The sequence below is a fragment of the Myotis nattereri genome, assembly GCF_964212035.1.
Source record: "Myotis nattereri genome assembly, chromosome: 7".
NCBI lineage: Eukaryota > Metazoa > Chordata > Mammalia > Chiroptera > Vespertilionidae > Myotis > Myotis nattereri.
In genome coordinates, this window is record NC_138082.1 from 36,961,454 (window position 1) to 36,983,302 (window position 21,849).

Here is a 21,849-nt window from a genome sequence, read left to right on the forward strand (position 1 = left end):
CCCCTAAGACTTCTCCTAAACTCCCAGCCTTTAAAACCCTTAAAACACAGGACCCGGTGTGAACTTTTCTTCCTGGGAGCATGCCAAGCCTCATCCTTCCTCCTCTTCTTCCCCCACTGGCATGCACCTCCTAACCTCTAAGGGTGCCATGCGACGTGCAGCCAGGGAGCACTGGGCAGTGGCAGCTCATCCAGGGCTCACCCCTGAACCTGAACCCGAGGCCTCCTGTCTCTGACTCTCCAGTGAGCTGACAGCCGGCCTGGGCTCGCGTGTTTCCCCTGAAGTTCCTAGAGAGCCAAAGCAGCCCCGCCTCGCCTCTCTCCTGCTGCTGCTTCTACCCTAAGCCCTCTCCTGTTTCACTGTCCCCAGCTTCAATGAACGTCCTCTCAAAATAAAAAATAAAAAGAAGAATGAGTTTTTAGTGAGATTCGAAGACATATTGCAGTGACTATGAAAAGAAAAGACTTGGAAACGGAAAAAGTGACTTCCAAAAAACTGAACAGAGATGGTGAAGAACAGGACACTACAGCCAGGGTGAGTGGGGGCCCCTCTCCCTAACCCAGGGACAAGGCAGAAGGAATCCCTCGGGAACGCAGAGAAAGGGAACCAGACGCCCGACGAACGGCAAGGGGATGACAGGCGGCTCAGAAGGACAGCAAGAGCCATGGATGAGAAACAATAGTCAAATGAGAAAAGACTTAGAAAAAATCCAGTGCCCTGAGCATCAGGCAGGCTCCCCCAAAACCCAAAGGAAGCAAGACCCAAACCGGGCCAGCCTGGGCCAGTGTGAACCCCGGATAAGGAGGGAAGCTGCTGCTTCTGAACCCAGAGCCGGTTGTAGGTTGTGTTGTAATGGGGGTCGGGGAGGGGAGCCTCCACCTCGGCACAGACACGTTCCATCCTCAGCGGCATGGAACCGAGACCACTTAGTCACCATAGAAGTTCCATGGTGTTTGCTTGTGCCTTTGGGGTTGGCAGGAATATGAACCGGTACGGTTTTTGGAGGGAAACTTTGGGGTATTTATTACCATGTAAAGTGCTTGTGGTCTGTAATAAGAACTCAGAAATGACCAGTCCACCCACCCAAAAGGCCGAATATGTTGGCATCCTGTGCAGCTAGTGAGCTCAGAGCAAACTCTGCCTAAACCTCCTTTTGGGGGCAGGTGAGGGGCTGCCTGTGGCCAGAGGGCATGTGCTTGTCTTAGGGGGACTGGGGGATGGCCCTGGGGCTCACAGGAGTGGGCAGAGGTGACAGGTGCCCGTCCCAGAAGCCTCACAGAATGGGCGGCAGTCTTCCTGGGGCCGTGCCTGTGCTGGGTGGTGAGGGGCTGGCGGCCATCAAGTAGGATGGTGGCCCACCCGCTCCTCTCCACCTTGTGGCCTTATAAATCCCCTCCGGCCCTGAGGACTTGAAGGGACACAGCAGGGTTGTCATCTCCATGTGGACATCACTGGATGTCTTAATTTTCCCAGAGCCCATTTGTCCCTCGAATGGAGGGAGGGGCAGGAAAAGGAGGGGGCGTGACCCTGAGGAGGCTGACCCCTCAGGATCCTGACAGTACTCTCCCTGAGTCCTGGCCCAGGCAGCGGTCACCTGGGCAGCGGTCACCCATGCAGTGGCCATCCATGAAGCCACCTTGGAGATAGCAGTGGGGGAGTGGTGAGGGTGAATGGGGCCAGCTGGCAGGAGGAGGCCCTAGGAGGCGGCTGGTGCTGGGGCGGGGGTGGGAGAGGTGGGATGCGGGCCTGTCTGGTGGGAGCCGGGCCCCGAGCAATAGACATGGGCTGGAGCCCAGTGAGGGCCCAAGAGGTTACATCCTGGAGGCCACGGGAAGGGTCACGGAGTGTTATGAAGTTTGAGGCATCTCTGCAGGAGGCCTGAGGGCAACTGTAACCCCCCAACCCCAAGTCCCCAGCACCCCAGGGTGGAGCGGGTCAGCCAGAAGAGAGGAGCCCTGTGTGGCCCCGTCCTGACCCTGGCCCCCACCCCGAGTGCCCTTCTGCACCCCCTGGCTGCTCTGCTGCACCACAGCTGGCGGGAGGGTCCTGGGTTCTGACGCAGCGCTTGGATCAGGCCAGCTCCCGCCTCCTGCCTCCCACCCACACAGTAGGCCCTTGTCTCCACTCAGCTCGCTGGGTCCGAAGGCAGGCAGGCAGGCAGGCAGTCCTGTGGCCGCACCACAGCCCGCTGTGCGGCTTCCCTGCGGTGCCCGGTGAGTCCCTTCCCTGCTTCCTAGCCTCCCAGGGCCAGGACCCCGCTCCTTCCATCCTCCCTGGCTGCCCCTCTTTGGGCTGAGGGCCATGGGCACGCGGATCCCCAGTGGGCAGTTTCCTGGCTCACAGGGCAGGTGTGACACTGAAGGGCCTGGAGGTAGATTCAGAGGATGGGATGGATGCAGACGGGGTGTCCAGCCCCCAGGACCAGGTGGGCCTGTGGGTGTCGCTCCACCAGGCAGAGGGGTGTGTAACTGAGTCATTGTCCGGACAGAGCACAGGGCAGGCAGGTTAGACTGGAGCCCCCGCAGGGGTGACAGAGCCAGGGCCCCTCTGCCTGGTTTCTACGCAAAGAGCCTTGGCTCCTCCTGTGCGGCATTTCAGCAGGTGAGCGGCCCAGCAGGATAGGTCCAAAGGATAAGAGAGGTGCTGACTGAGAAGGGAGGTGTGGGCCGGATGACCTGCCCTGGCCCAGTGCTCCAGGGCGAGCCCAGACAGGACCGGCTGCAGGCAGGTCTAGGGTAAGCCCCTTGGAGGCAGAATAAGCCCCGACAACTTGCCTGGGATCCAGGGTCAGGGGACCAGGTTCTCTTGGAGGTCCCATGGCCGCCCTGGGCCTCAGCTTCCCTTCTGCGATGTGCTGCCCCCGAGAAAGGCCCCCCTGTGGGGGTAGATGGGCACCCAGACTTAAAAAAGGTTCTGGCTCCAGTTAATGTTCAGATGTAGCCATCTAGTCAAGTCAAAGCCCCAGAATCTGCTGAACTGGCCACACTGGGAAGGGCCAGCTGCCTGGGAGACCTGGTACTTCCTCCTACAATGGGGGCCTCCCCAGAACTTTGGGGCTCTGGTCGGGGCCTGTCCGGCTCTGTGCTGCAAGCAGATGTACCAGCTGGTCTCGGGAGCCTCCCTCTGCCACTCTGTCCTCAGGCCAGGCGTGGGCCTGGGCTGCCTGCTATGCTGATACCAGCTCGGGTGGTCCCAGGCCCTGGGGAAGGAGCCAAGTGGAGAGAATGTCCTGCTGTGTCCATTCAACCCGAAGGGACATGTGACACCCACACCTGCTTCCTGCTTTCAAGTTCAATACACTGGGCCTCAGTGCACAGACTAGAGCTGCCCGCCCCCTGCCCCCCCCCCCCCCATCTCCTGTGGCTCCTCTCTCCTGGGATGGGGCAGGGGCAGGACCGTAGGATGGTGGCCTCTCTGGCCACCGTGGGGTCCCTCTCACTGCTCCTCTGGCCTACATCATTCCTAGGTCTCTGAGGCACGTGTGGGAGCTATTGGGGGCCCCTGTGGGTGGCAATGGCTCTGTTGGATCTCCCAGGACCCCCAGCCTCTCTCAGGAGCCCAAGGGACAGGGTGGCGGGTCACCTGCCCCACAGATGTCCCTCCAGGCCCCTTCTCTGCAGACCTGCTGGGGCCACCTTGGTCAGCAGGTGATCCCCACCTCTCCGGGCTACTCCCCAGAACCTCCTGAGCCTGGTCACCCTGCAGGTCTGAGAAGAGTGGTGGCAGCAGCTAGGGTGCCTTCTGCCCGTGTGTGAAATGTGACTGTGTGTTTGCCTCCCAAGTGTGTATCTGTGGGTATCTGTGGGGATGTGTGTGCATCTGCATGTGTCTGTTTCGTGTGTGAGTCTCTCCCTGTCGTTGTTTTCTTTGATGGTGTATCTGTTTCTGTGCTTCTCTGTGTTTGTGGGGCTGGCCCCCGAGGTGGTGGGGCCCCTATTTGGGGACAGTAAACCCCTCCTTGTCCAAAGCGTTGGGTCCTGATTGTGCACCTGGCTGGCCTCCTGGGCAGGTGGTGCTGACCTGCCCCAGGCACACAGGCGCGTAGGGTGAAGGGGCTCGGGCCAGGTGCCCTGCTTTCCCTCTGTGGGCTCTGTTGACAACAGGAAGGGGCCAGTTTGGGGGTGCGGTGGCCGTGAAGAAGAGGTGGGCAGGGAGCCTGGGCCAGGGCGGTTGGAGGTGGGTACAGGGAGGCGTCTGGAGTGGTTCCGCGCGTCTGCACCTACAGAGCCTCTCCACCATCAGTCGGAGAGAGGGGAGTGTGCCTGACCCTGACCGCTGATCCGCTGGCCTTGGGCCCGCAGGGCATGGGGGCCCCCCGAGTCCCCACGCGGACCGTGCTCTTCCAGAGCGAGAGGAGCGGCCTGACCTACCGCGTGCCCGCGCTGCTGCCCGTGAGCCCCGGGCCCACCCTGCTGGCCTTCGCGGAGCAGCGGCTCAGCCCCAACGACGCGCACGCCCACCGCCTGGTGCAGAGGTGCGGCACGCTGGCGGGGGGCTCCGTGCGGGTGAGTGACCTTGCCGGGGCGGGGGGGGGGAGGTGCCCCGTGCGGACGGGAAACTGAGGCGGCCCCCCTCCCCCACCCCTCCCCCCTCCCGGCAGTGGGGCGCCGCCCAAGTGCTGGGCACCGCGGCCCTGGAGGAGCACCGGTCCATGAACCCCTGCCCCGTGCACGATGCACGCACCGGCACCGTCTTCCTCTTCTTCGTGGCCATACGCGGCCAAACCCCCGAGCTGGCGCAGATCGCCACGGGCAGGAACGCCGCGCGCCTCTGCTGCGTGACCAGCCGGGACGCGGGGCGCACGTGGGGCAGCGCGCGGGACCTCACGGCGGAGGCGGTGGGCGCCACCGAGCGGGGTAGGTGGGCACCGGGCGCGCCGGTAGACACCTGGGGGCGGGTCTGCACGGGGTGGGGTGGATCCTCACGGCTGGTGCGGGCGGTCGGCTAGTGGTCCCTTGGCTGCGGCCCCCCACCCCCACCCCCGCAGCCTAAGGACCATGGAGGCTGTACCATCCTCACCCCTGAGTCCGCAAACGGGTGTTGGTCAGGCCAGAAGGAGCAGTCTGTTCGTCTTCCTGAGCTGTGTCTTCATCTGAGCCCCCAAACCCCCAAGGCCTCCCTCCTTAACCACTTCCTCCTCCTCCTCAGCAGCGGTTGCAGGCAGGGTGACCTTACCACTGCCTCAGGGGCCACCCCGACCCTGTCAGGGGGCGGCTCTGAGACCTGGAGCTACTCAACGAGCTACCGGGTGGGTGTGGACCCAACCCCAGGGGACTGGCCCAGCCTGGAGGGGGCTACCCAGTCCCGAAGCTGCACACACCCCACATCCCCCAGCTGCCCCTGCAGGGACAATGCTCACACTGGCGACCTGCTCACATGCTGAGAACCTGGCCAAGTGGCCACCCGGGCTCCCACTCCTGCTAATGTTCTCAGGAGGCTTGTCCAGCCCCAGAGGACTCACAGTGGCTTGAAGGAGTGGAGGGCAGAGGCCGGGTCAAGGGGTGGCTCCCTCACAGGCTGCTCCCTGATCCGGCACTGCCCCCATCCTCCCCACCACCTGCACTGTGGCTGTCCGCTCCTGAGGTAACCAGCAGCCCCTCCCGTCTACAGACTGGGCCACGTTTGCCGTGGGCCCAGGCCATGGCATCCAGCTGCGCTCGGGCCGCCTGCTGGTGCCGGCCTACACCTACCACGTGGACCGGCGGGAGTGCTTCGGCAAGATCTGCAGGACCAGCCCCCACGCCTTCACCTTCTACAGCGATGACCATGGCCAGACCTGGCACCATGGCGGCCTCTTGTCCAACCTGCGCTCGGGCGAGTGTCAGCTGGCTGTGGTGGATGGAGGGCAGGCGGGCAGTGTCCTCTACTGCAATGCCCGGAGCCCCCTGGGCAGCCGTGTGCAGGCCCTCAGCACAGATGAGGGCACGTCCTTCCTGCCGGGAGAGCTGGTGCCCACCCTGGCCGAGACGGCCCGGGGTTGTCAGGGCAGCATCCTGGGCTTCCCAGCCCCACCCTCTAATAGGCCTGGTGATGAGGGATGGTCAGTGGGCTCCAGGAAGACTCCCTTTCCTCCAAATCTCTGTCCTGGAGCTCATGAATACCCGAAGGAGGGGGCTGGAGACACCCAAAGGGGTGGGGGGGTTGGTGGGACAAAGGGACATGGGGGCGGGGCAGAGGGATCAGGGGACCCTAGCCCAGGGCCTGAGATCAGTGAGGACAGGAGCGCCTGGTCCCTGCAGCTCCCTAGGCTCCCTGCTGCCCTGCCTCAGAGCCCCACGTGGCTGCTGTATTCCCACCCAGCGGGACGCAGGGCTCGGCTCCATATGGGTGTCCACCTGAACAGGTCCCCCCTGGACCCCCACAGCTGGACGGAGCCTTGGGTGATCTACCAGGGCCCCAGCGGCTACTCTGACCTGGCATCCATCGGGCTCACCCCTGAGGGCGCCCTGACCTTCGCGTGTCTATATGAGAGTGGAGCCAGGGTGTCCTATGAGGAGATCTCCTTTTGCGTGTTCTCCCTGCGCGAGGTCCTAGAGAATGTGCTTCCGGGCCCCGAGCCAACCGGCCTGGGGAGCAAGCCTCGGGAGCAGTGCTGGCCCTCCTGAAGGGCCCTCTGACCAGGCCTGGCCAGGTGCACCCAGGAGGAGGGGGAGGGCAAGGGCCTGGGTGGAGCTCTGGGTGATCCCTCAAGAAGCACCTTTGACCTTTGACTTCTTCATGGAGAGCCCTGAGGGTAGGTCTTCATGAAGGACCCTGTATAAGGACACAGAAGTTCAGTTTTAATACTGTCAGATAAGCAGGCATTGAGAAGAGCTCACAGCTGAAAGCCAAGGGAGGTGGGCTCTCAGCCTTGTAGGGGCAGGCGATGGGCAGTGGGCAAGGGTGACTCGGATGCTTGGACTCGAGCAAGGTGCTGCACTGTCCTGGTGTTTGACTCTTTAATCTCACTCTGCTTTCTGGTTTCTGGATGGGAAATAAAGGGGTTGTGCATTCATGTCCAGAGACGTTTCTCTTGAGTTCTTTCCCTACCAAAGCCCTGATGAGGGCACCCAGTTCTCTAGCTCACTTCTCTGACCACCAGCCCCCAATCTTGTTGCATCGTCTGCTCCCTATCCCCACCCCACTGGCCAAACTCTCCAAACCCTGGGGCGTCAGAGGTGGGGGCAGGGTGAGGGCAGGAAAAGCAGGTCTCAGTAGGGCAGCCCCCAGGGCTGTCTGGTCTGCAAATGTCCCTGTGTGTCTGCATTTCCCATTGGAGTGTAGCCAGCAGGGTCACCTCCCAGGACCTGCCCCCTGTTTCCTCATGGAAGCACCTTTTTATTTCTTCTTCATTTTTGGTTATAAAAATAAAATATGCTTGTCCTAGACTGTTTGGCTCAGTGGATAGAGTGTCGGCCTGCGGACTGAAGGGTCCCAGATTCAATTCCAGTTAAGGGCACGTACCTCGGTTGCAGGCTCAATCCCCACCCCGGGGCATATGTGGGAGGCAACCAATCCATATGTCTCTCTCACATCGATGTTTCTCTTTCTGTCTCTCCCCCTCTCTTCCACTCTCTCTAAAAATCAATGGAAAAATATCCTCGGGTGAGGATTAACAACAACAACAAAAAATATGTTAACTGTAGAAAATTTTGGATATGTAGGAAACTATAAAGACAAAATAAAAATGTGCCCTGGCAGGGTAGCTCAGTTGGCCAGAGTATTGTCCCCATATGCCACAGGTGTGGGCTTGATCCCTGGTCCTGGCACATACAAGAATTAACCAATGAGTGCATAAATAAGTAGAACAACAAATCTCTCTCTCTCTCTCTCTCTCTCAAATCAATAAAAAATTTTTAAAAAAATGATCCCATATGACACCCCCCCGCCCCCATGCCAAGCCATAACAATGATGTTCCTTTTAGTGTTTCTGACTTTTTCTTCTTTTAAAAAGATTGACTGTGTTTTAGCTTTCCTGACTGTCACACTCCAGTCATCTATCTTTTGTGCCCGCCCCCGAGCCTGGACATAATTTCTTTACAAGGCCTCTGCTGGGTAACTTGCCCAAAAGGTGGGGGCATCCAGGGAGCTTTGGATGCTGCCTAGGGAACTCAGGGCAGCCAGTCCCCATGGGAGCAAGTTGGCCCCTCATCACTTACCTTCATTCTCAGTCCCCTATAAGCATGGCTACCTTTCCGGAGTCACCTCTGGGCTCCAGGCAGTGGCAGGACAGGAGCTTGGATCCAGGGCCTGTCAGTGGCCTGAGCCTGCCTGCACTCACCCAGGGACCCCAACTCAGGCCAACCACCCCTTCTGTGCATCCCAGGGGGACAGCCAGTCTGGAGCTATAGAACTTACAGGTGTGTGTGGCCCATGTCCTGCCATTCAGTGCTGGACTGGGTGAGTAATGCCTCCCAATTTCATGTCCACCCAGAACCTCAGATTGTGACTTATTTGGAAATAAATTCTTTACAGGTGTGATTAAGATAAGGGTTGAGATGAGATCACCCTGGATGAGGTCCTAAGTCAGATGGGAGTGTCCTTAGACAGAAAAGGCTCAGAGGAAGGCACTGAAGATGGAGGCAGAGACTGGGAGGAGCACCTGGGGCCCCGGAATTCGAGGCCGCAGGAAGGACCATCCTCTGGGAGCACGCCTGGCCACACCTTGGTGTCGGATTCTGGCCTCCAGAACTGGGAGAGAATGCTCACCTGTTGTTTAAGTGCCCGGTGTGTGACAACTTTTAGTTGGAATTTGACTTCTCACCAGAAACCATGGAAACTGGGAAACAATGGTGTGGTCCCTTCAAAAGTGCTGAGGGGAAATAGCCACCAACCTAGAATTCTATGCCTAGAAGAAGTATTCTTCAAGAACGAAGGAAAAATAGGACGTTCTCACATCAGTGAAAAAGCGTTAGTTTGTCACCAGCAGACTCACTAAAGAAAGCATGAAAGCTCGTTGTTTCAGCGGAGGGACGGTGACTCCAGATGGAACGTCACGGGACAGCCGCGGCAGTGCACACAGTTGATAAATCTGGATGAACCTGACTGTGTGAACCGACAGTGATTCCTCAGGAGGTTGCAATGTGTATAGACTTAAATATGGAATCAGAGCAGCGTCAAGCTGAGTGGGCAGCAAATGGGACGGAAGCTCTCAGAGATCCTTGTCCTTCCCAAGGAGAGGGGAATGCACCATGCGTGTTGGCCAATGTCAGGGCCAGCCTGACAGGGTTGAGCCGGGCTGAGGCAGGGAGGTGGGAATTGAGAAAAGAAAGAAAGACAGGAAAGCGGGGTCGGGAGGACCCCAGTTCTCTCGATGAACTGAAGCGAGTTTATTAGCTATACAATCCTATTTATACACAACACACTGAATCGGAGGTCTGTCAAGAGGAATGTGTTCTTTGTTCCTCTTAATCTCTAAGGGAGAGATAGAGCAGAAGGACAAGTTCTCAGTACAGCATATCTCAGTAAATAGTTATAGACTTCTTGGCAAGCTATGAAAGGCTGTTCTCATTCTACAAAGTTTGCTCCCATTCTACTGATAATTGCCATCCAAACAAGTCTGGGAAAACTGTGTGGGTAAGGGTCCCAGCCTTGCTAGCCCCTGCAGGTGCAAGGACCTTGCCAGCTTACATCTGGCCCCCAACAGATCCCCCTTCTTTGTTTTTTAGGCGAAGTTCATGTTTCAGTGTCTGACAGTTTTTTATGTGTACATGTCAGCAGTAATATTTCAGTTCTGGATGGTGGACAAATGGTGGCAATGCAGGTCCGACCCTCTCTGGTTTGGTCCTGGGCAACTTGCAGCGATGCACAGCTGCTGACTGCTAGCATGATAAGGCGTCTTCACCGTCTTCATTTTTGGACTGCTTCTCTTCTTGTTGTCTCATGGTGCCACTGCTATTCTGTGGCTGGAGCAGTCCTGATAATTCCTCTCTGTTGCAGGAATCCACATGGTCTTGGAGTTGTTTTCTGAAAATATACAAATGTATTCTCGACCAAAGGTTAATAAAGGAATCATATCTATAATTTATACTTGGGATTCTTTTAATTTTTGTCCAAACGATTTTCCTTTGGCTTATTTTGACACCACATATGTTTTTCATGGGTGTCTTGCTATTAGCATTATAAATGAAAAAATTAATTTTCAAATATTAAAGCAATTAAGGCATTTACTTAACAGGTTATTATTCCACTATCCCCCCTTTTTATTTTTTAATATTAGAAGGTTTTAGGAAATTTTTTAGTGTAGTCTAGATAACTTTAAATTTTAATTTTTGTATAAAAATATGACTGCTTTAGGTTTATAGTATGTTAAGCAATTTGTCCATGAAATGAAAATTTTGGCTAATACTTTATGAATAATTACTTATATTAATTAGTAAAATTTAATTAATCTGAAAACTTGACTACTATTTTACTGTTAAATTTAATACTTTAATAACAATCTTAGTTTATACTGTAAATATTAATGGAAAGGATTATTTTGCATCCTTGAGAAGACCCTGAGCATTCCTGGTGTTAAGCTAGATTTATATATAGGGTAACTGCTGTTAGCTAAGTCTCTGTTATCTGGGTATTGATCTCGGCTGGGCTAAGTCTCTTTCTGTTACCTGGGTCCCGATCTGAGCTGGGCATGGGAAGCGCAGCAGCCATGGGGGCAGGAGACCTCCCTCAGAAGGGGCAAGTGTTCAAGCCCCTGCATAGTTGGGGTGGTGAGGATCTCTGCCCCACCTCTGTTGACCCCCAAGTTCTCCCCTGAGGCCCCCTGCGACTGTGCCTGTCTTAGGTTGCCCCTCCCAGAGGGGTCTTACCCGTCGTTGACTAACCAGCCATCCTCCGGGGCCAAGCAGGGTGATGTGAGGTTTAGTTTTGTCTCCTTGGTAGCATATGCCCCTGTGGCCTCCATGCCCAGTAACTGCCTTTGGATCCCCTCGCCTGCTGGCGGGGCCCCGGCATTGATCATGGGGAACCCAGATTTCTTCTCTAGAGAGGGCCCAGCTTATGCCATTGGGCAAGAGACAGATCTATGGTACTAGCCACTATGAGGCTTCAACCTCAGTATGAACAGAGAGTTTAGGTAACAGCTGTGGGCAATTGGAAGAGAGACCCCCTTGGCAAAAAAGGCAAGAGAGGTCAATATAGAATGCTTAAATGCCTTCCCAGGGGGCCTTCCACACAGTGGAAGGGATAAAATCCTTTTATGTTCTATTAAATTCCTGCCAAACAATTAGTTTGTAAGCTTGTTTGGAATAAATGTTAATATGCTGTTGTAAAATATTAATAATTATTAATGAGCTTTTGTTATTTTAAATTATATCTTAAAATTCTACTGCTGTATTTTAAGAAATATTAAATAAGATAACTTGTTTTGCCCTTTCTTAGAGGCAAAAACTTAAAATATATATTTATTAATATTTATTTTATAAAGCTTTCTATGTGATTTTAAGTATATTAAATTGTCTTTATTAAAAAATCATTCAAGAAAAGAGAATAAACTTTTGAAAACATTCTAGGGCCCATGAAATGTCCTAAAGTCATTCCTTGATTATAGTTTTGAAATCTAACTTAAAAACTATTAAATATATATGTGTATATATAATTTAAAGATTATATACCTTTTATAATTATTAAGAGATATCAATTAAATTAAAACTGATCTTAGTATTTAAAAATTTTGGTTGGGATTATAGAATTTATCCTCTTTTTTCAATTAGATAAATGTTGAAATTTTATTATAATTATATGATTTCTCCCAATTTATGTAACCAGAACTTTAGACTCTTAGCTGGCAAGTTAAGTATTTAGTATTTCTTAATCAGTAACATTTTTTTTTTTTTTTAAATATTTTATTGATTTTTTACAGAGAGGAAGGGAGAGAGATAGAGAGTTAGAAACATCGATGAGAGAGAAACATCGATCAGCTGCCCCCTGCACATTTACTGGGGATGTGCCTGCAACCAAGGCACATGCCCCCGACCGGAATCGAACCTGGGACCCTTCAGTCCGCAGACCGACGCTCTATCCACTGAGCCAAACCGGTTTTGGCCAGTAACATTTTTAAGAATAAACTTCAAAAATACATGACATAATCAATAGATTTAATTCTATCCTCTAGATTTTTTGTGAGGGACATTTAGATTAATATTTTTAGCATTTTGTTATTTTAGAATATTTTTTTTTTAAATATATTTTATTGATTTTTCACAGAGAGGAAGGGAGAGAGACAGAGAGTCAGAAACATCGATGAGAGAGAAACATCGACCAGCCGCCTCCTGCACATCCCCCACCGGGGATGTGCCCGCAACCCAGGTACATGCCCTTGACCGGAATCGAACCCAGGACCTTTCAGTCCGCAGGCCGACGCTCTATCCACTGAGCCAAACCGGTTTCGGCTATTTTAGAATATTTAATTTAATTTAGTAAACTCCTAAGCCTTGGGGTGCCATTCACTGAAAACAGGTAACTATTAAAATGCAAATTAGTTACATTCTTTCTACCAAGGATGGGAAACTGGGAAGCAAGCCTCTTTTTTAAAGTTGTCACTGGCAGGAAATTTTTGGCCTACCTGCTCTGTTGGGGGAAGGGAGGCTAGCCCTTCCTCTATTAGAAACTGCTTTGGGAAGCCAGCCTTAATTAAAGGGCGTAGCCATCTTTTACCTGGGCTACTTAGATTTTTATAATTAGTATATTTTAATAATTCTTGAGATTTAAATTCAATTTATTATTTTAAGGCATATTCTTTAGCAAATTCTTTTAACAGAGACAATTTTACTGACTTTCCTTTTTGGCCTTGAAATTCACCTTTTAATATTCTTTATTAGTATTTAAAAACTGTTCTTTATTATGGAAATGCCAATCCTGCTGCTAGAATCTAGCCAGCATCTTTTTTCCTTTGGGTTAAATTTTGCCATCTTTCTTAGGAAATAATCAGTCTTGGGTTTTATTTTGTATATTTGTAAAGAGATTTTAGCTTGAAACTCTATCTAAATGTCCAAAATTGGACGTTGCGCGCCTTAGCTCCAAGCCAGTTTTCTCTTTACACGTGTACAGAAATCCCAGACGTATTTTTAAATTTCAGATCTGGTGGCATTTGCTGTAGCTGTATCAGAAATGCAAGGAAATCATCATTTCTTCTCTATGTGGGAGGTTTTAAATCTAATGATATTTTGTTAATTTCAGTAGGCAAGGGCAGCACCCAGGGCAGACAGAATGTCTTATCCTATGGATCCAAGGTCCAGCCCAGCACTCCCGGGGGTTGCTCGGAATAGCTCTTGTATCTATTTTGCTCTCTGGGGCGGGCTGGGTGCTGTGCAGCCTGCTGACCTTGAGACGGCACAGGGACAGGAGGGTAAATAGACAATGCCCCTGTTATTTGCCGTGGCTGGGCTGGCCCCTTTTGGTAGTTTCCCGACTGGTGTTGAGGCAAAGAATTTCCCTGGATATCTGTTTTAGATTTACACTCATTTGCCCAATGTTTTCCTTTTTTACATTTAGGGCATAGTCCAGGTTGTTTGGGACCTCTGCCATTTCCTTTATTAACCCCTTTATTAGAAGGACACTGTTTTGCCATGTGTCCTGTTCCTCCACAAGTGTAACACTTGTATGTTTGACTTTTCCCTGTGCTAAATTGTTGCTGAAGAATTCCTTCAATGGTGGTTCCCTTTAATGCAGCCGCAATGGCAACTCCTTGTATATATGAGGGACCAATATCTGCGCAGATGCGGGTATAATCTGAGAGAGTCCCCTGTCTTTGATAGGGCCGCAGTGCAGCTTGGCAGGCAGTGTTGGCGTTTTCATATGCCAGCTGTTTAACTATCAACATGCCAGCCTCTCCATCCACCACGACCCGGCCAACAGCCTGTAATAGCCGAGACAAAATCCTGATGCTTTTCATCTGGCCCTTGAATAATTTTTGAGAGCTCCTCTGTTTTCTGACCAGAGGTGGGTAACTTTTTCCAGGCTCTGACCCCAGCTCCATGAATCTGTCCATAAGCTTCCTGGGGGTATTGAATCTGATTGTGGGTATCAGCATAGACTCCTTCCCCTACCAGCATTTCATAAGAAATATTAATCTGGGCCGCTCGATTACGAGAAGCTTGTTCCTTCGCCTTTTCATCATATTCTGATTTCCACAAGAGATAATCCCCTCCTGATAAACAAGCCTTGGCAATAGCTCTCCGATCATTAGGTGGGAGAGCCTCTGAGGCCATCGTTTCCAAGATGGTTAAAGTATAAGGGGAAGTGGGCCCATACTGAGCACAGGCTGTTTTTAACTCTTTTAAGGTTTTAAAAGGAAGCGGGTCATAAGCACGCTCACGCTGTCCCGTGTGAGGATTTACCCGTTCCATAACAGGGAAGGCGTGAATGCCCAATTCCTCACCACACTTTCGTGCCTCCTGCAAGGCCATCTGGAGAGGGGAAAGTGGAACTGGTGCTGCACAAGGCAGCGGAGAGCGGCGGGAACGGCCCCGCGGATTCTCTTTTTCTTGCCAAGAAGCTTTAATGTTTCTAAAAAGGATTCCAACACATCCTCTATATCACTGCCCTCTTTAGTTCCAGCAGAAAAATATTCTTCCTCCTCTTTTGCCTGAACAACACCTGTATTATCATCATGACAAAGAGCAGCAGCTTCCTCAAAATCCTCCTCATCTTGAGGAGTTAAATTGTCTTTAAAAGTTACATTATTTCTTTTTAATATACTGTCTTTTTTAGACCCCTGTTTTGTGCTATCACACTGCTTCTCCTTTTGTTCTGGCTTAAGAGACGGTTGATTATGGTCATGCGTGGGATCTAAATAATCCCGTATTAAATTTGATAAGGAAATGCAGACCTCCTGAATGAATTTTAAAAAATTTTCTACTTGCTTGTCATTAATCTTAGTTCCTCTACTATTGAGCATAAACTTTAGCATTTGGCCATAAAAGGCATTTTCTCTAGATTCTAATTGCCCCATGCTTTACTCCCGATTATCAAAAAATTGCTCCTCCGTTACCTTAACGAGTGCACTCTTTATCCGGAGGAGATCCTCACGTCGTCTCTCCAGGCCGACGGAGTTCCTTGCCGTCTTTTTCCCAGTTCCTCAGTCCCTTAGCTCGGGCGCCAGATCTGCCAGGGCCAGCCTGACAGGGTTGAGCCGGCCTGAGGCAGGGAGGTGGGAATTGAGAAAAGAAAGAAAGACAGGAAAGCGGGGTCAGGAGGACCCCAGTTCTCTTGATGAACTGAAGCGAGTTTATTAGCTATACAATCCTATTTATACACAACACACTGAATCGGAGGTCTGTCAAGAGGAATGTATTCTTTGTTCCTCTTAATCTCTAAGGGAGAGATACAGCAGAAGGACAAGTTCTCAGTACAGCATATCTCAGTAAATAGTTATAGACTTCTTGGCAAGCTATGAAAGGCTGTTCTCATTCTACAAATGTTACTCCCATTCTACTGATAATCGCCATCCAAACAAGTCTGGGAAAACTGTGTGGGTAAGGGTCCCAGCCTTGCTAGCCCCTGCAGGTGCAAGGACCTTGCCAGCTTACATCTGGCCCCCAACAGGCCAAGGCCGGGTTCTGGGTCTCTAGGGCAAATGCTGAAAGAACAGCAAACCTGGATAATCACCAAATTAATAGAGGTGACAAACGGGAAAATAAGATAGAAAAGGGATCAATTTCAAAAAGGCAAGGAATGAGAGAAAATACATACCGAACTGGTAAGAAAAGAGAAAAAAAATATTAAGAAGCCAATCGAAATACAAGCATATCAGAATTACATTAATGTAAATTGACTCACATTCCTATTAACAGACAAAATGGTCATGGCTGAAAGCAAAACAACAACGGTAAACCCCACCCCAAACCCAGCGATATCCCCCTGACAGCAGACAGAAGATGTAAAGAGAAAGGTTGGAGCCTGAAAGAAAAAATAGCCCAGGAAACACGCAGATGAACAGCTGGTGGCGCTGTGTTTCTATCAGGCAAGGACCTGGCAGCCAAACCATGACTAGTTATATAAAGGGACACGTTTCAAAATTACAAACGTTTGACTCTACAGAACATTATAGCAGTATTAAGTTTGTATGTACCCAATATTATGCCTCAAAAAGTGAAACAAAAATGGACAGGTCTATTGGGGAAAATAGACCCACAATTATAATAGCAAGTTTTAGACACGAGTCAGTAACTGACAGAGCTAGCAGACAAAAATAAGATCAGTAGGGACAGGGCAGGTGTGGCCAACTTGCCTAACAAGCCAAACTATATTGACACCTGCAGACAGGGGACAAAACACCTGCAGGAGGTGCCATCTTTCCAAACACACCAAGATACAAAATCAAATCCCCACAGACTTCAAAGACTTGAAAAACCACAGTGGAAATTGAGCCAGAAATTAAACAAAGGATAATTAAACATCTTCATATGTTCAAGAATTTAGAAACAGTATTCTAAATAACTCACAGTTCAAAGAAGCCATAGTGGAGGTTAGAAGAGATTTTTGAAATTAATCATGCAAACACTACATAAAACTGTGGGATGATGCTGAAACCAGGATTAGAGGGAAATGCACATGTTAGAACGGAAGAAAGGTGACAGTCCTGCTCTCTCGAGAAAAAGGCCAGCAAATTCGGTCCAGACAAAGCAGAAGGAAGAAATGATAAAGAGCAGAGCAGTGGGATAGGAAAATCCCACAAGAGAGCAAAGAAAGCCAAAGGCTGGGTTTTGAAAAAAACTAATAAAATCGACAAACCCCTGATAAGGCTGGTCATGAAGAAAGGAAGAAAATAGTCCAGCCAAAGTGGCTTAGTTGGTTGACCATTATCCCATGCACCCAAAGGTTGCTGGTTCGATTCCCAGTCAGGGCACATACCTGGGTTTCGGGTTTGATCCCCATCAGGGAAGGTACAGAAAGCAACTGATCTCTCTCTCTCTCTCTCTCTCTCTCTCTCTCTCTCTCTCTCTCAAAATGCCCACAAATAACCAATGCCAGGAATGAGAAAGGACACGTGGGACCCTACAGACACTCAAAGATTTCAAGGGGACTTGAGGAGCAACTTTATGCTAATAAACTTGAAAATTTAGATAAAATGGACACGTTTTGGAAAAATATGACATTAGAACTGACACAAGCTGAAAGGGGAAATCTGGAGAATCTTGGTAAAGAAATGGAATCCATAATTTAAAATCTGCACACTAGGAACACTCCAGGTGTCTGTGGCTTTCCTAGCGAATCCTGTCAAACCCTAAGAATGGACCAGCACATGTCGTGTGTCCCTGGGGAGAGCTCGGGGCTGACACTCTGGGCGCTGCTCCTGGGAGGAGAAACCATCGAAGAGCCAAGGAATTAGGTACATTTTAAGAAGTAAAGTTCAAAAAGTATACTAACACAACACCTAAAGCACAATCCATGAAAGGGCAATTTGATGAGAACAGTTGACACAACACGTTAAGAGAATGAAAAGACAAGCCACAGGCTGTAGGAAAATTGCTGCAAGGCTCGTATCTGATAGTTTCACTTTGTATGAAGTTGCCAAACTGTCTTCCACAGTGGCTTTACCATCTGTGTATCTTCTTTGGTGAGATGTCCAGGTCTTTGCCTAGTTTTCAGCCGGGTGGCTTGTTTTCATAGTGTTGAGTTTTTAAAATTGTTTGCATATTCTGACAAGTAAGTATAGCAAAAGATGCTGCACAGCATGTCACCTGGGAAATGCAAAATAGAACAGCAGTGAGATGCCACTGCACATCTATCAGAATGGCCAACACTTTGCCGGGACACTGACAGCATCAAATGCCGGGAGCAGCAGGAATCTCACTCATGCTGGGCGGGAATGCACAATGGTGCCACCACTTGGGAGACAGTTTGGTGGTTTCTTATAAAACTAAACAGACTCCTACCATATGATCCAGCGCTGTGCTCCTTGGCATTTACCCAAAGAAGCTGAAGACGTATGTTCACGTGGAAACCTGCCCACGGATGTTTATAGCAGCTTGTTCGTAATTGCCAAAACTTGGAAGAAACCAAGATGTCACATCCTTCAGTCTGTGGCCCTGCAATCCACCGCCCTGCTGGCCCTCTGGGCCCTGGAGGGAGCCACAGGGCCCTGCTCTGGCTGTGGGGAGGCCCAGCTGCCCCCATAAGCCTGCAGATTTGGGGATAGATGGCAGCCTGGGTTTCATTCTTGTCTTCCCACTCTTATCTTGGCTTGTAGATGCTGTGGTTAATTTTATGTGTCAACTTGGCTAGGCCACAGTACCCAGATATTTGGTCAAATGCCAGTCTAGATGTTTCTGTGAAGGTTTTCTTTCCTTTTTTTTTTTTTTAAATGATGAGATTAGCATTTAAATCAGCAGACTTTGAGGAAAGCAAATACCCTCCGTGTTGTGGTGGGCCTTACCCAATCATGTGGGACTTAGGAGAAGAGACTCAGGTCCCCTGAGGAAGAGGGACTTCTGCCTCCTGACAGCCTTTGGTCTCAAGCTGCAACATCAGCTCTTTCCTGGGTGTCCAGCTGCTGACTTGCCACAATCACATGAGCCAATGAGCCAGTTCCTTAACATAAATCTCTATACACACATCCTACAGTTTCTGTTCCTCTGGAAAACCCTGACTGACTCAGGGACCTCTCCCGCCGCCCCCCCACCTGTGTTCCCTTCTGTACATCAGTCCCTTTCTGAACTGCAGGCCATCCATGCGTCATCCCACCACTGCATCTGGTCCAGGTGCCCTGACCAGTCCCTGTGGCTCAGGGGCTGACCTCCTAGCCCAGACATTGTCATCTTCCCAAACTGACCCCCTGTCTCTATTAAACACTCATTCTCCCCTCTCCCCACCCCAGACCCCCACAGTCTACTCTCTGTCTCTATGGACCTGACTCCTCCAGGAACCTCAAATCAGTGGAATCACATAGTGTTTGTCCTTCCGTCTGGCTTCTTGCACTGACCGTCAGCCCTCAAGGTCCTGTCTTGTCGGAGCAGGTGTCAGACTGTGCTCCCTTTTCAGACTCAATCATACTGGGCTGTGTGGAGGGACCTTTCATCCCTCCACGGACAGTGGGGCTGCTGTCAACTGTTGGCTATTGTGCATTGATGTACAAACTTTAAAAAGTAATTATTTTAACAGTTGAATAATATTCCATATAATAATTTATTTTTGGAATTCAAATGAGATAAAAACATAACAAAAAACCAACCATTACTTTGTGCCCAAGGCAGGGGGCCAGGGAACCTGAGCCCCAGGCAGCTCCCGCCATCCAGGCCGCACCCCCAGGCTGGCTTCATTTTGCCTGAAAACCAACGGGAGCTGAGTCCTGGGGACCTGTGTGCCTGGCCGGGACCTCTGGCTGGGAGGAGCCAAAGGGTGGGGGAGGCTGGGAAGTGGCTCCTGGGGTGGACTGAGCGGCCACCCCATGGCAGACATGAGGCTTCAGGGCCATATCCTGGACAAGTGGCCGCCTCTGCCCAGAGTCTCTTCCTGCCTGAGGGTGGACAGCTCGGCTACTCTTTCTTCTGCTCCAGTGGCTCTTGGAGGTGCCCCTGACATGTGGTGAGCTCAGGGAACTCCAAGATGTGGGAGCTGAAGGCTGAAGGGAGCCCTATACCCCTGTCCACAGTGAGTCAGTGGGCTCAGGAGTCACAAACACAGGGTTCCGCAGGCAGGTAGGGCAGCCTGACTGAGGTCAGAGGGTACAGGACTCCCAGGAAGGGTTCGATGGAACCCAGTTAGGGGGCTCCAGTGATTGGGGTGAACTCTGTGCTGGCCTTGATCACCCTCAGGAGGACTCCCCACATCCTGAAGTCTTCAAAACACGGAGCCTCATCCACCTGCAAAGGGGATGGATCCATTCCCACTGGACCGCTGACGCACAAGGGCTGTGCCACCCCCCGCCCCCCGCCGCCCCCCACCCCGCCCCCCACGCTGGGGCAGCCCTGCCTGCATGACCCGGAGGCGGAGCTCCCTTTGAGATCGGTGCCTTCCTCCTTCCAGGAGACCTTGGCCAGAGTCCTACAGGCCTAACCTGTCTTTTCTGTCCCGCGGGATTCCTGGGCCCAGGTGTCAGCCCCTCTCCCTGCGCTGCAGACCTGGGAGCGCCAGGGGCTGGTGGGCGTGTCCTCCCGGCCGAGGGGTTGCAGGGTGGGGCTCCAGGGCGGGGCACAGCCCCGGAGCCTGGTGCGGCCCAGGGTGTCGTGGCTGCCACTCGCCTCCGGCTCTGGTCCCCCTGCCCGCCGGGATCCGCGGGCCTCACTCAGGAAGCCCAGGCCTGGGGCGGGACCGAGGCCGGCCACGCCCGGCTCCCCACCGAAGCCGCCGCCGCGGAGAGGCAGGGACAGACCCGCCCGAGCGCGTGGGTGGGGGTGGGCGAGGTGCCCCAGCCCGGCCGTGACACACGAGGCTGGGGCAGAGCGAGGAATGGAAAAAGTGAGTGGCGGCAGGCGGCGGCGGCGGCGGCGGGCGCTTTACGGGAAGGCGACGCGCAAAGTGCTGAGTGTCCGCTTCCACTTATCTGCGCGCCGGGCCAGGACGCCGCTGCTGGGGCCGCCCCTTCCTCCCTCTTCCTGCGCGCGCTTTTGTCTTTTGTATCGATATGATCTCAGGCAATCTTAAACACTTTCAAAATGTGGTAATCAATTAGGTGTTTAGTTTTACTTCTGGCGGTTTGGATGCCCAAACGGTCTGTCTAGTCTTTTGCCAGGACCCCAGCTGGGCGCCTTGCCTGTGGCTCCCTCCTGCACGCGCCCCCCACGGACCCGCACTGTCATTGGCCCAAAGAGCCGTGGTCTCCCAGTGTCCCAGCCAGACCCAGCTGCTTCCGCTGCCCTCCTGCCCCCCACCCAGTAGTCTGTGACCCCAGACCCAGCGCAGTGACCCCGAGTGAGGTTCATATTTTTTTGCCAGCCAGTCGCCCCGGGAGGTATTCCAGGTGGGTTCCATGGGCAAATGCTTCACACGACTGGATGTCACCTGATGCTCCTCCAGTTTGCGCTTCCATGGCCAGGGCCGTGCGTGAAGAGCCTCCTGCGTCCTCGCCAGCAGCCTGGTCCCAGCTTTCAGTTTGCCAGGGGACAGGTGCAATGTAACCTGCACTTATTATGAGCAAAATTGAACATGCTTTCATTGTTTAAGCAATGTACACATAATACAATGTGCGCATGTGTGTGCATGTGGTGTGTATGCTCATGCATGTGTGTATGCTCCGCGTGCCGTGTGCACACATGTGTTACGTGCATGTGTACATAAGTTGTGTGCATGTATGTACTGTCTGGTCACACTTCCTGCTCACCTTCCCGTTGCACCTGTGAGCTGCTCTCACTGTATTTCTAGGTCTCTGACATTGCACACTCCTCTCCAGTTGGCCTGTGATAGTTCTGCCATGCTAATGTGCTCCGTCTTCTCTTTCCTGGCGCCTTGATTCTGAGCCAGTGTGAGGAATAGTTCATCACGTGTTCTCTTGTCTTGTAGGGTTTCTCTCTCACACTCACACCCCTGCTGCCGGGCGATTTCTCCAAGTGAGTGGCATAAGGTGAGTCTACCTGCATGCGTTTCCAGCTTGCAGTGTGGTCCCTACACTATGCATCAAAAAGTCTACCTTCTGCCCTGGTCCCATTCACTCTTGTCTCTTCATGAGCTAATCCCACTGCTTTCACCGGATGAGTTTAGATCTGACAAAGCTAGTCTTTCACTTTCTCTTCATGGCTTTCTTGGCTGTTACTCGTTCATTTTTCCACATGAACTTTACAGGTCAGACATGTGGGTTTCTGTTGGGATCCTGTTAAATTTATAAATGAACCCAGGAAGAGCTGACGCCTCAGTGATGTCTTGTCATCCTAACCAGGGTGTGTATTCCCGTCAATCAGGCCCACACCCAGCTCTCCTGCAGGTTTGCACGTTTCT

At 51.8% G+C, this 21,849-nt stretch overlaps 1 protein-coding gene across 1 annotated transcript; it reads left to right on the top strand.

Annotated features, from left to right (window-relative positions):
- Positions 1–2,141: 2,141 nt before the first annotated feature.
- On the top strand, positions 2,142–7,000 carry NEU4 (neuraminidase 4). Its single transcript, XM_081095948.1, has 4 exons — positions 2,142–2,213; positions 4,302–4,505; positions 4,601–4,856; positions 5,611–7,000. The coding sequence occupies exons 2-4, from the start codon at positions 4,305–4,307 to the stop codon at positions 6,603–6,605; spliced, it is 1,452 nt and encodes a 483-aa protein (XP_080952074.1). The 5' UTR covers positions 2,142–2,213; positions 4,302–4,304; the 3' UTR covers positions 6,606–7,000.
- The last annotated feature ends 14,849 nt before the right edge of the window (positions 7,001–21,849 follow it).

Coding starts and splice junctions, on each gene's coding strand:
- NEU4 (XM_081095948.1), top strand. CDS start 4,305: ATGGGGGCCCCCCGAGTCCCCACGCGGACCGTGCTCTTCCAGAGCGAG. Junction 4,506..4,600: donor TGGCGGGGGGCTCCGTGCGG/GTGAGTGACCTT, acceptor CCCTCCCGGCAG/TGGGGCGCCGCCCAAGTGCT. Junction 4,857..5,610: donor GGTGGGCGCCACCGAGCGGG/GTAGGTGGGCAC, acceptor TCCCGTCTACAG/ACTGGGCCACGTTTGCCGTG.